Source organism: Miniopterus natalensis, chromosome 2, assembly GCF_054644295.1.
Source record: "Miniopterus natalensis isolate mMinNat1 chromosome 2, mMinNat1.hap1, whole genome shotgun sequence".
Taxonomy (NCBI): domain Eukaryota; kingdom Metazoa; phylum Chordata; class Mammalia; order Chiroptera; family Miniopteridae; genus Miniopterus; species Miniopterus natalensis.
The window spans coordinates 176,944,520-176,958,384 of NC_142082.1; the positions used below are offsets into that span (position 1 = coordinate 176,944,520).

Consider the following 13,865-nt stretch of genomic DNA (forward strand, 5'->3'; position numbering starts at 1 on the left):
GGGAGAGCATAGCTTTGGGCTTTCCTGAGTGTGAAAACTCTTTAATTGGGCCCTGGTGGGGCCCTGGAAGCTATGTAGGTGAGGCGGGTACCAGAAATCCCGGCTCCCCAGGGCTATGAGCCTCCTAAGCCAGGGATCTGGTGTCAGTCTTCTTTCCTCGACCTGAGCTCCATGTGGCCGCAGGCGGGTGAGGGGGAGCTGCTGTGCGGTCACGGCAGTGGATTATCCTAAGCACTCCCAGGGAGGCGGGACACCCAGTTCTGTCCCGCTCCAAGCTGTCGCTCCTGACCTGTCTCCTTCCAAACGAACCTGGTGCTAAATCTCGGTGGCGAATCCCAATGTTTAGTTGTACCTAAGAAGACCTCTGGTGGGTGTTGCATATAGTAATATAGTTTCTACCTGAGCTGTATAGAAAAAGACTCCTAGGATAGAACCGTGTTAGATAATCCATCTGAGATTTAGTGAACTACACCTGTGAGGAACCTGATTTCTATCAGGAGGTCATAATACTGTTTACGTTCCCCTGTCCCCTCTTGTGACAGCTGAAGCAAACTGCCAATACGGGGCCAGAAGAGTATGTACCCCTCTGTGCCATGAGCCTAGGAAACACAAGTCTATAATGTGATATCAGATATATCAAGAGAGGATCAGGAGGATCAGTATCTTTACCTCACATGTTTCAGCGAGCGGCGAAGGCCCTGTCAGAGTTTTAGGGGTGGAAGTCTTCCGGGACCTTAGAGATCCCTTTAAATCTACCGAGCCTGGTCTTTAGTGACCCGCAGATCCACGGAGGACTCCACAAACCTAGTCCCAGTGTCCCTGGAGGCTTAGTATAGCTGTAACCCAATCTAGGCATCTTTAAAGTTGGAGAGAACATTTGTCTGGGTCAAAACTGGCTGGGGAGTGATTGGGACTCAGAAGTTCCTCTCTTGATCTCTTTTGTCTTGAAGAAGGCAGCCTCCAGCAGCCCCCACCTTCCCATAATGCGAGTAAAACAATGCTGCTCACCGGAAAAGCCACTTATTTCTAAAGCATTTATGCCTTCAAAAAGCATAAGAAAAGCTCTTCTCAGCATTCTTTGTGACCGTGTAGATACATCATTACATCACTTAGACCCTATAAAAAGACCACTACAGGATCCGGATCTGACAATTTTAGATTGCGGTATTAGGGGGGTGGTGCGGGAGGGGAGGACCTTAGTCCTGTAGGTATTTATTCTCCACAGACAAATTTCTAAAGAGCCAGAAAACCTGGCCCAAGAGCTTTAAATTATAATAGTAAATCTGTTGGTTTGTCAGGGTGTCCTTTACGTTTTCTTTACATTCTCTTACTGTGTTAAACTTCATTAGATTAAAAAATACAAAAGTAATGTGTTCTTTTGTGATGGGTTAAACAGGAGAGAGATCCATAAAGGAAAAAAAAACACTCCCATCCTCAATGGCACCGTTTTAAAATACCAATGACGAAAACTCAGGGCTTGTCTTCCCACTTCATTTTCTGTGCTTACACAAGCACATGTAAGGACGTATGTGTCATGCAAAATAGTTTGTTTTGACTTAAAGCTGGATATGTTATCCTGCAATTAGCTCTTTTTCACTTAACACATGGACATGTGTGCAAGTTCTTACATATGGATCTAACATTATTTTGAATAGTAGCATGATATTCTAAAAGTATTAGCTCTTTTCCTATTGACGGACATTCAGGCTGTTTCCTTTTTTCTTTTTTAAAATCACTGCAAACAATGTTGCAATAGATATTAGTGCAAGTAGACATCCATATTGGTGTATTTATTTTTGGACAAAATTGTAGGGATCTCTGGGTCAAACCATATGTGATGTGCGCTATTAATTTCAATAGTTACTTTCCCAAAAACTCGTAGCAGTTTATGCTCCTGCCCCTTCCCCAAATCTTTGCCTGCCCTGGATGTTAGCAATCTTTTTCATTTCTGTCAGTCTGGGGATGAAAAATATCTTTTAACTGTTCTCTGCTTTGCTCCCTCACCCCCATCTATTCTCCACTCTGCAGATAGTGATCTTCTTGAAAAACAAATTTTGTTACATCGCCTACCTGCTCAAAATACTTCATTTATTTCCTGTCACTCTTAGAATAAAGGCCAATATCTTTGTCATGACGGAAAAAGCACCTTGTGATCTAATCGTCTATCTGCCTCTCTGTGGTGGGCTTTTCTCCCAACACGAAGGGCCTTCTCCGGATCTAACTCTACTGAGGAATTAAGATGACATATTAGCTTGTTTGCCGGAACAAGCCATATAGGGAGTTATGCCTTTTAAAATGTGACTAACTTATGCCTGAAAGGAATAATTATTTCAATTTTATTTGCCTTGATGGAAGTGTTTTTCCAGTTGCTTCGGGCAGATCATTTAGAGTAAACAGGGAAATGCAGGACTTGTCAAAAAAACATGTTAGGGCGACACCTTGGCTCCCAAGGAATAAGCAGATAGTCTGATTGTAAATGTAGGGGGTTTTTGCTTCTCTTGTTTTTAAGTTGGACTTTTAAAGTAGACGCTGCCTTTAATGTGCTGGTGTGCAGAACAGGAAATCTGATTTTTCAGTGCGATAACACATTCTTTGACATTAACCAGTACAGTTGGATTTTTAATGACACTTTCATCTTCAAAGCCCTTCACCAACACTGGTGGATTAATTATTCATTTTTTGGTTGTGTGTTAAAAAGAAAAGTCTTCAAAGCCATCATCCTTACTCCTTGGAATTGGGGCTCCGCACCTTTCAAATGTTGCTTTCCTGCCCCCAAGGGAGAAAAGAAATTGCATCTTTTTTTTAAGACCAAAAAAATACAATAGAAATACACTCTTTCCACTATGGAAAGACAATGTCCTTATATCCTGGGTGGGATTAAAGAGGTCGGAAAGCAGTGTTTAAACTGTGTTTACAGTAAGCACTGTGAGATAAAACTCTGGCAAAAAGTGTTTGTTACTGCTCAGTCTTTTGATGTCTCCTGAAAAGTAGCACAAATACATAGAGCGCCCAGCCTTCGCTGTAAATTGAAGCGTAGCAGGCAGACCCTTATACTTGTTGCTAAAGTACATTTCATTCCTGTCCCCTTCAAACAATGTCTAATTGGGTTTTTTTTTCAAGCCTTCCCCTGGGGTCCTCCTGGATTTGACACATTTCATAACCACAAGGGAGCAGTCTTTCTTTTGATGAGGTCCTCCCTCCACCTCCCCAAAAAGGAAGGAGCAAGTGTAAGTTTGCAAACAGTCTAAAAGCCCTTTCCACGAGCCCTGGACGCCGGAAACCACAGAGGGCAGTCCCCGTTTTGATTTTCAAGGAGAAAGCCTCTGGAAAACTTTCGCTCCGCCGCCAGGAGGCCTGCGGTTCCTGGGAGGAGCTCTTCTGAATCCTCGGGGATTCCTGTGCGCCTGAAGACCCAGCTCCGCGGATTACAGTCATTGTCAACCTCAGGTGGCTTCGCAAGATTACTGTCTGGTGTGCGCTCACATGTCCAGGCCAGGGGACCGCGCGCAGGAACCCCCTTTTGTTATCTTTTGAAAGAAGGAGATCAGAGAGGAAGACGGGGTTTGAAGTGTGGATTAGGGGTCCTCGATCTGCGCCTAGCGCCTCCGACTGGAGCTTTATATAAAGAGCCCGGGGAGCGCGGCGCATCCACCGAGCCGCGCAAAGCTTCCCGAAGCCTGTCCTGGAGCTGAGCGGACTCAGGAGCTTCTCCCAGAACCGAACTTCTGGGCCAGGCGGCCCGAATGGACCGTCGTCTCCGCTTTGAAGAGCCGCAGCCTCGTTTTCCGCCGAGACCTTCACCTCTAGGTTGACCTGTCGGCTCTCCGGCGAGGGATGGAGACGCGCCAAGCGGCCGCGCTGCTGACCCTGCCGCGCCACCTGCACCCGGGGCCCCTGAGCCTGCCGGGGGCGCTGCCCCGCCTCCCCCTCGGCGACCCCTTCAGGGTCTCCCTGCGCCTGGACGCGGCGCGCTGCGCCCCGAGGCGGCCCCGCCTGGCCCTGCCCCTGCCGCTGGGCGGCGCCCTCGAGCCCGCCTTCCTCCGCAAGCGCAACGAGCGCGAGCGGCAGCGGGTGCGCTGCGTGAACGAGGGGTACGCGCGCCTCCGCGACCACCTGCCCCGCGAGCTGGCGGGCCGGCGCCTGAGCAAGGTGGAGACGCTGCGCGCCGCCATCGGCTACATCAGGCACCTGCAGGAGCTGCTGGAGCGCCCCGCCAGGGGGCAGGAGGGCCCGGCCGGCGCCCCGCGCAGGCCCGACTGCAACAGCGACGGCGAGTCCAAGGCCTCGTCCGCGCCGTCGCCCTGCAGCGAGCCCGAGGAGGCGGGCAGCTAGCGGGGCCCGGGCCCGGACCGGACTCGGACCCGGACCTGGACACGCACCCGGACTCGGACCCGGACCCTGGCGTCTGCGCCTCGCGCGCCTTTGCAGTGCGGTCGAAGGTTCTCTCCAAACGGGGGTTGCATTTTTAATCTTGTTTTTTACTCCAGGAAAAAAAAAAAAAAATCTTAGGAAAAAGAAATGAGTGCTTTACGGGGAAAAAGGCATCCTGACCTTCTAGTTGGGATTTACCCCCTTTTATTGGCTTTTGCGCCTGCAACTCAAAGGTGCTCGTTTAAGGGAACCTCTGTGCGTCTCACCTGCAAACTCAAAGGGTAGGAACTGCGGGAGCACCGTCCTGGGTGTGGGTAAAATATATACATAAATATTGAAATAAACCCAACCTCAGCCAAAGAAGAACTTAGCAAAAATAGATACATAAAGGGCAGTTCTTAAGAGGAGGGGGGCCGCTGTCCTGCGTTCCTCCCTGTGGGAATCATATTAGCGATGTCAGGGGCACCGTGCCTTGGGCGAAGGGGACCCGGCTGACCCCGGGACACACCTGCCAGCGAGCGGCCAGACCGCCCTGTGCCGTCGACCGAGCGCGTGAACCGCGGTGCTGGAAGAGACACTCTATGTATTTGATACATCCTGTCTTATAAAAAAGGGACTAATACGGAAACGCCACAGAATGTAGCAGATAACACGTTAGTACCGATGATCTTTTTGGAAGAGAATTCGGATTTGTATGAAAGTTTATTTTTCCTCTCGGTTGTAATTTTGTCCAGTTTTTTTTGTTTTTTTCCATTTTCTTTGCATCGCCCCTTGTAGTTCTGATTCAACTTTTGGTTAAATCGAAGTGACACTGTGACTTTTTTTTTTTTAATTTAAGTAAATGCTTCGATGGTTGAACGGGGTGGACTGAGGTCAGTCCATTCTCAAACCTGAATCGCAACGTGGGCTCCCCAGTATATGGACATTATCTAGTGACTTCGGCTTGTTTCTGGTCTTAAAAAATACTTAATTCTGGTCGTTTATTTTTTTTTCCTCTGAGCAACTATTATAAGACCATAGATAAGTAAAAAACCTTGACATAAGAGAAGATAAGCTTCCTCTGTTTATTTTCTAACATGCTAAATTGCCCTTTTCAAGCAGGCAGCTTTGATATGGGGCAGGGAATGGGGCTAGGAAATAGGCAAGGAGAGGAGACTGACAAGGGTGAGCCCTTTCAGGGAATTGTTTCACCTAACCCCCAGCTGGCCCCATTGGGTAGGGTTTATTACCCCCTTTTTACAGGTGTGTCAACTGAGGGAAGTTAATATTCAATGAACATCTTTTACGTGCCAGGAATTATGTTGTGTGCGTTCTTACATTTTGTTGTGTTTAATTTTCATAAATCTGTGAGATGGGTATTACACACATTTTGTGATAAAAAAAAAATGCTCAGAGATTACCCCCCTTGCCCAGATTAGTGTTGCTACAATTGCTTGACCTGAGAGCCAGTCCTGCGGCTGACCACAAAGCCCAGACTTGCTGTTTCCCTTCGCATGCCTTCTCTTGCACTTAGCACATGTTACCTGACCCTTGGAATGCTGAATCCATGCTAAAAAGTATAATTACTAATATTTATAATGATTAGTATAATGGTTTTCTATTGTTTTTGGCTGCACAGAAAAATGCTGTGCAATGATTCACAGCCAAACTTTCCTTTTTCTTAAGAGCAGTGGGGGAGCCTTTTGGTTTGAATGGGCAAGATGTAAGAGCCGCTTCCTCTTGTTTTCTCTTACCCATCACTTAGTGGAACCTCACACACTCCTGCACTGTATCCATGTTAGCCTCCAGGTGGGTGGTTATTCCACATGGAGGCTTCAGGAAGCAAGCCTGAGATATATTTACTAATTAGGGAAAAAAAGGGGGAGACATTCCTGCTACCTTCCTAGGTGAGTTAGAGGAAATGCTAATTAACCAAGTTATTAAGAGCGTTGAAAGACTTTTTAAGGGGTCCTAGTGGGGCAGTAATCACACTTTCCATTCCTTTATTCTACTCTTTTGCAAAGTAGAAATAATAACCTGGCTGGGTAGCTCAGGTGGTTAGAGCATCGCCCTGATGATATCCCAAGGTTGTGGGTTTGATCCCTGGTCAGGGTACATACAAGAATCAACCAATGAATGCATAATTAACAGGGACAACAAATTGATGTTTCTCTCTCTTTCTCTCTCAAATCAATCAATAAAAAATTTTTAAAGTGGGAATAATAATAGAATATATTTTGTTTAATCTACACAGACTATGTGATTGCTTGCTTTTTAACTGCAGGGGAAAATATACTTTTTTTCATTTCTTTAAAATCAATGTATAAAATCTATGAATAAATATACTTCGCTGAGATCAGTGACTTATAAAGAACAAGGGCAGTTTTAAAGAACTTTATTCTGGGTTAAATGCCTTGAGAAACTTTAATGTGGTTTTGTTTGAAGCCCTATTGAGAATAAGGCAATGATTTTGAGGAACGCTTTGAAAAAAATGAAATCCCAGCTCAATTGTATAACTGTTTTTAGAGGAAAGAAATAATCAGGCAGTTTTTCTGGAACCTTCCTGATGGCTTACAGGAGGAGCACCAGCCCAGGAATGAGACCTTTTAAAATGTTGTCTTCCCTCGTGAATGAACGCTTCATTAACCACGGAACCATTGGACTCTCAAAACGAAAATTGGTTCTAGGTCCTTCCCCTGTAGCATCCTAGCCACAATAATTTTTGCTGCAGACATTTTCACCCACATAACTAGTTGGTCATAAGGCAATTTTGCTGTAAAAAAGATAAAGTAACGGGTTGACCATTTGGGGTTTTGTTTGGTTTCATTTCCCCATCGACATATCAACCACGTTCAGCAGATTTAATGTATTTAAGCTTGTTGTCAGTTTGGTTTCATTTCTCCACTGACAGGTTTTCACAGTTGCTCCCATTTCTATATTATGTATAAATCTTACCTAGGCCTCGTAATGGCCTGTATGGTGACCAGCAGATACGGTGGTGGCGATGGTCTTAAAATAGCATTTCTTCCAGATGAGGATGATTTGCGCCAAGAGTTGGTTTCTTATTTTGAAGCCCACGACATTGGGAGGAGAGAGGCTGAGGGCCCTCTGAGGATGCAGAGTTGAACCCACATTTCCCATAGAGAGCAAAGACAGGCACTTAGGTACGATTCATAAAAGCAGGTATCTGCACAATATCTATGAATCTACACACATTTTTAATGTATTCAAATATTTTGTATTTCTCAATAAACTCTCTTAAATTTTGTTATGTCCTTTTTAAGGCCCCTCTCTTATTTTTGATGATTTTATGCTTTTTACGGCAAAATTGCCTTAGGCCAGTTAGTTGTTTGCGGTGAAAATGTTTGCAGAGAAAATGCTTGCGGCAGATATCCAAGGCAAAGATGCTACTGTGAAAATACTAGATGTGGGCAAAATTAATTATCAACAAGCTATGTAGAAGCAGTGGAGGGGACTTTCAAGGAAACGATACACTCATGAAAGGAGAAACACTTACATGGCCTTCAAGCTCTTCCCTAGTTTTTTGGCCAATCAGCCCAAACATATCCATTGACTATACTTTATTGCTTTTACAATATTCCCTGCGGTTTATAACCCTAATTCACTGACACCCCACCCTCACCCTCGAATGTATAAAGGAGGAGGGGCAGTGTGAAGGTGTGGCGGAGTGTGCCGGGGTCCAACTCTGCCACTCACTGACCTAGTGACCTTGGGTAAGTCCCTAACTTCTGGGGTCTCAGTTCCCTGTGCCAGGACACTCGAAGATTAGATTGCATCATCTTTTAGGCTCAAAAATGCCATTCATCTGACCTGTGCAAAGTCCTAGACCAGGGGAAACAGGTGTCGGGAAGACATGCCCACGTGCCCACTTCCTGCACGTGGTACAGTAACTGTTTCTGTAGCCTCTTTCCCACTAGAAAGATCCAGTCCCAGAGCTGCAGCTTACTCTTTTTGAGTTCTAGTTTCTGTTACAATGCCTAATTTTTTTTTTTTTAAAAAAAGCAAGCTTCATAATTTTTTGTTGAATAGAATTTAAAGAATCTTACAATCTAGAGGAAATATGGACCCATTTGGCCTCAACACGAGGAAAAAAGGTGTAAGTGGTATAACTGATGTCCCAAGTGAAAAATGCTGTGAGGATACAGAGCCGCTTCAAGCGCATAGAGAACTAGGAGGGAAGGCTTGGGGGCTGCAGCACCCGCGGGTGAAAGCGGAATGAGAGGCACAGGCAGAGGGCCCAAGGGAGCGGGATGCCTCAGGGGCGGGGGCTGTGTTTAGAGTGGAAGCTGAGAGAGAGGGTGGCTGAGCCGAGGCTCTAGAAGGCATTGAGACCTAGGTTAAACAGTCCTGAACTTTATTTTTTAGACAATGGGGAGCTATTGAAAAAACTCCTGGTTTTGTTTGGAAAGAGGGTGAACCGTTTGGCGCTGCGGCTGAGGGTCACTAACGGCAGGAAGCCGCAGGCGACAGCGCAGCGATTTCCAACCTTTCTCGTCTCATGGCGCACAAACCAATTACTACAATTCTGCGCCACTCCAAAATAGATATTTTTTGCTGATCTGACAAAAATATAGGTATAATTTCGACTTACCCTGAATGGCTAATGTGCTGGCTGTTGTGTCACCTTTTTATTTGACCATCGACGGGAAAAGAGGTCGGTGCCCCTGACTAAATGGTCAGGTATCGCATGTTTTAAAAATTCTTGCGGCAGACGGGTTGAAACCGCCACCATCGGGCACTGTAATAATAAGAGAGGAAGTGAGAGCCTGACCTGCGGCAGGGAGGATGGGAAGGAGACGGACTGGGAGGCCATGGGGCCTAATAAACTGTTCGAAATGCTAATGCCGGGGTCAGGAAGGAAGCCAAGGCCAGCTGCGGCCTGGAGGGCCACACCCCGCAGGGAGGAATGGGGACCGAGAGCTCTCCCAGGGAGGGGCTGGTGAGAACGGGCACGCTGGCAGGCCCACACCCGAGCGGCGCCCGAGAACGAATGTCTCTGAAGGCGATGAAGACGTTAGTTAGGAGGCCCAGGCTCGCATGAGATCACGGCGATCAAATGCGGATATTATTTTATAAGAAGGAGGGCTTGGTTGACAATAACCGATGAGTCAGAGGTGTCAGGGAGCCTAACTAGGGGACGGACCCTTTGGATTTAACCATGAAAAGATCACTAGAGACCTCTGTCAGAGCGTAAAAGGGGTGGGAGTAGATAGGGGTAAGGGAAGACTGCCCTCGGAAGACGCCTCACAGCGAAGAAAGAAAGAGCTGGGTTGATGTGGAGGGAAACCGGCTGGAGAGAAGGGTGGTGTGTCAGAGAGCTCTGAGCCTGAGGCCTTAGAGGTCGAAGTTCTAGTCGATTCAGACAAGGCTTCAAGGAGCCTGAAGTCCAGTGGAGGTGAAGGTCCCAGGAACTGGGAGGGTAACAGACTCAGGTAAAGCCTGAGGTAGGTGTTTAAGTCAGGAAGGGGAGCAGGGTCCGTCATTTGCCGGTGACAGTGATGAACATGAGCAGAGGGTTTACATTCAGTATGATCTTGAATTAGTTTCAGGTGTCCCCCCTGATAATTCTAGCTCCCCCGGCACCACACAGTCATTATAATATTATTGACTATCTTCCCTATGCTGTACTTTACATCCCCGGGACTATTTTGTAACTACCAATCTGTACTTCTCCATCCCTTCACCTTTTTCACCTGTAATTGAAAAAAAACTTTTTTATTTACAAACACACACACACACATGCACACAGAACTTCTACAACTCAACTACAAAAAAATCCAAACATTAAAAAATGGGCGAAGAGAAAAGAAGAGGGTTGTGTGAAAAGTGTGACTCTATGGGTTTAATGTTGTCCCTTAGGTAATGTCTGCTTTCAAAAGTATTGAGTTAGCAGTTTTTAATGACTTGGTTAAAAAGTTGGCACAAGTCACCTCTGTGATGACACAATTTTAAATTATATTCGTATTTACTTTATATTTTATAGTTTTATGACGATAGGTAACTCTGGAAAGTTCTACAGTGTTTATTATATGAGATAATGCTAATATATGCAACACATCTTGCCCAAGAGTCTGGCAGCAAATAACAGACACTCAATAATTTACTAATTGCCTTTTGTCTGTGGCTTCCGAGGTTAAAAAAAAAAGTTGTCTCATGTAGAAAAACTTCAACAGAGCAACCAGTGCAGAGTGAGGGTCAAAGGCTGGAGAGAAAGAAACCTTAGTTTCTTCCCTTTGTGGAATTTCTGGGGCCAGGGAAGGAAATAAGATAACCTGGGGGGGGGGACGGGACAGAGTTTGGAGAGTAGAACTGAGATGCCCTTCATTCACCTGGGTCTGGTCTGCTCCTTTGGCCAGCAGTTTCTGTCAGTAGGATAACTTTACCCCTGGACAAGGGGGCTGAACCGTCCTCCTGAATCCAGATGCTATCAGCCTTAAATTGAATTTTCGAGCAAAGACCCATCAGGCTGGAAAAGCATTTCACAGGATGAGTCAGCCTTACTCAGCTATAGGCAAGCCAACCAAGATGCCAGATGGTGCATTTCAAAAGCTCTCTGAGCTGTCTCTGTCTAGACAAAGGTTTTCTCAAAGCCCCCAAAGTTATCATTGTCATCTGCAGAGGTGGGTAACAACCCCACTTGTCACCCTGGGAATGAGGCTTTTGATGGAAATGCAGGCCAAGTGCTGGAACCCTTCTCTGTGGAGTGATCTCTAAAAGGCAGCTCTCCCCCAGGCCAGCGCGCTCAGCCCTTCTCTGCCATCCGTCGCCAACCGTTTCATGCCATCAGGCAGACGGGCTGCGGGAGAGGGCGGAGGGCCTAAAGTCGCTTTATATTTTCTTTATTGGTCCGTGAAACCATAGAACTATTTCCAGCTCTTTGATTACCATCGCTGAGCTGTGTGTGTGTTTGATGCACAGGCTGTCTGGGTGGTGAGATTGGTTTTTAATCCTTTCGTAGCTATTTAGCTGCGTCCTTTTGTGAAAACCTGTCAGCGGCCTTTTCATGTTGGGTTACTCGCCGTCATTAATCGCGGCCAGAACGAAACCGCAGATGCTGCAGGAGGCGCAGCCTGACTATAAAACTCTCCAAACTGGTTTCTGCCTACAGAGCAAGCCTTGGGGGGGCCACTCCTGACGACGGTTCTCATTTCCCTGACGGTGGAAAAACCTGAGGAGGGAATCCTATCCAGAGTCACAGGACTAGAACGCGCCTTGGGAAGTGACCTCACTTAACCCTGGGGGTTTTAGTGAAATGAAGGATTAAACCGCGCAGGGCAGAAGCATATCTGTTCTCTTAAAACACCTCTAATGACAGAAACTGCCCACAGCTAACATTTCCTGGGGGCCCACGAGAAGGCAGGCTGCCCCTTAAATGTAGTATTCTCATCTGATCTTCACAACATTCCTAAGAGGTACGTATTATATATCACTCCTATTTTAAAGATGAGAAAACAAGCTTAGAGAGGTGACAGGCAGGCAAACTGTCAAACTGTGTCTGGTTGGTCTTCCTCCATCCATTCATCAATCAGCAAGTATTTACTGCCTGCCTGCAGGAGCTTCATATCAGGAATGCGTACGTTTCAGGTGGTGACAATGGCGAAGAAAAATAAAGCCAGGATTTCTGTGATCCAATTACTTTTCATCCTTATTTTCAACCAGCATCTCCTTTCGCTGTTCTGAAGCAGCCCTGTGCAGATTCAAATGACTAGGTAACTTTCGATCCTAACAGCGCATTTGAAGACTGACATTAAGTCCCGCTCTGTAAGCTCTCGTTTGAGACCCATGGTTACCATACTCATAGCTCAGTACCCACGTAAGAAAAACCAAAGCAAACGAACCAAAACCAAAACCAAACGAGGGACAAGTAGAATAAAGTACATTTGGGGTCCTGGCCATTTAGGGGATTCCCCGTGACACCCATTTACACCCACAGGAACCAAGGTTGATTAGGAACAGAACACGTCCTGATGTCCTCTGGCTTGACACCCGAAGGGAGAGCAGCACTCTCTACAGAAGGCCCGCGGCTTGGGCTGACTTGACAAAGCGGAAAGGACCTGGATTCCCATCCCGGCTTCAGCACTCGCCGGATGTGTTTCCTCGGGCAAGTCATGGGACTTCTCTGAACTTATTTCTTCATCTGTAGAACTAAGGATGGTAACACCTATTTCATCGCACGGGCTTGTGGTAAAGGTGCAGTGAGGTGACGTAAGGGTAAGATCTCTGTGAGCTAGAAAATGCCATCATCACTGCTAACCCACAAGCGAAGCGAGTCTCTCACGGAGACGGATAGCTTTGCAGAGAACAACTTCTCTATTAGGCGGAGGAAAAATTCTATTTGACAGTCCGTTGATGTTGGTTAGATTCTCAAGTAGGATGATGGACAGAGTGACACGCTAGGTTTTCTGATTTGTGTAATGAGTCACTTACAGCCACCGTGACCTACTATTTCTCACAATGGAGAATTGAAATTGCTGGGTGGTGTAAGACGGTCTCTCCCCATGTTGTCCTCCCACATCCTCTTCACTCACATTCCCCGACTGTTTATATTTACCCCATTTGCCCATTCTGCATAATTAATAATCACTAGTTGTTTTCTGAATCTTTAAACATGAGCTCCCATCACCCTTAAGCATTAATTTTTTCCAAATAAGGTCCGATGTGTTTTTTCAACACCACCAAGCAATTCTCAAATTTTTAGTGTACACTGGCCGCGTGTCCAATTTAACTCAATTCTGACACCACTGATCTGGAGATAGCCTCAGATCCCAAAGGTTAAGGGCTCGGTCCCACAAGACTTCAGATACCAATCTGAGTCCAGGTTTACCTGTGCTTCTGACTATAAGTTGAAGGTTCCCATGACCCCTTTCTTGGGTTTGATTTGCTAGAGCGGCTCACAGTACTTAGAAAACCAGTTTACTTACTAGATTACTGGTTTATTACAAAGGCTACTACGCATATGAATGAGCAGCCACATTAAGAAATACAGAGGGGGAGGCCTGGAAGGGTCCCAAACACAGCTTCTGTGCCTTAAGTTTGGGGAATGTCACCCACTGGGCACAGGGATGCGTTCTGGCTCAGCAATCAGGAAGCTCTCTGAACCTCGACCTTTGGGTTTTTTATGGCGGCTTCATGACACAGGCACGATGGATTAAATCACTGGTCATTGGTGACTGACGTCCATCTCCAATCCTTCTCCTTCCCTGGAGGTCAGGGGTGGGGCTGAACGTCCAACTCTCTAGTCACAGGTTGGTTCTCCAGGCAACCAGCCCCCATCCTTAGGGACTTCCCAAAAATCACCTCATTAATATAAATTCTGTTGTAGTTGAAAGGGACTTACTATGAATAATAAGACACTTTATTCCTGTTACCACTTAGGAAATCCCAAGGGTTTTAGCAGCTCTGTGCCAGAAACAGGATAGAGACCAAATATGCATTTCTTATTATATAATCACAGTTCACACAAGGACATGACCCTGCATAACCACCAAGAAATC

General features: G+C 46.2%; 1 protein-coding gene across 1 annotated transcript; it reads left to right on the top strand.

The window, feature by feature from the left end:
• Positions 1-3,834: 3,834 nt before the first annotated feature.
• ASCL4 (achaete-scute family bHLH transcription factor 4) lies at positions 3,835-4,332 on the top strand. Its single transcript, XM_087813981.1, has one exon. The coding sequence runs from the start codon at positions 3,835-3,837 to the stop codon at positions 4,330-4,332; it is 498 nt and encodes a 165-aa protein (XP_087670107.1).
• The last annotated feature ends 9,533 nt before the right edge of the window (positions 4,333-13,865 follow it).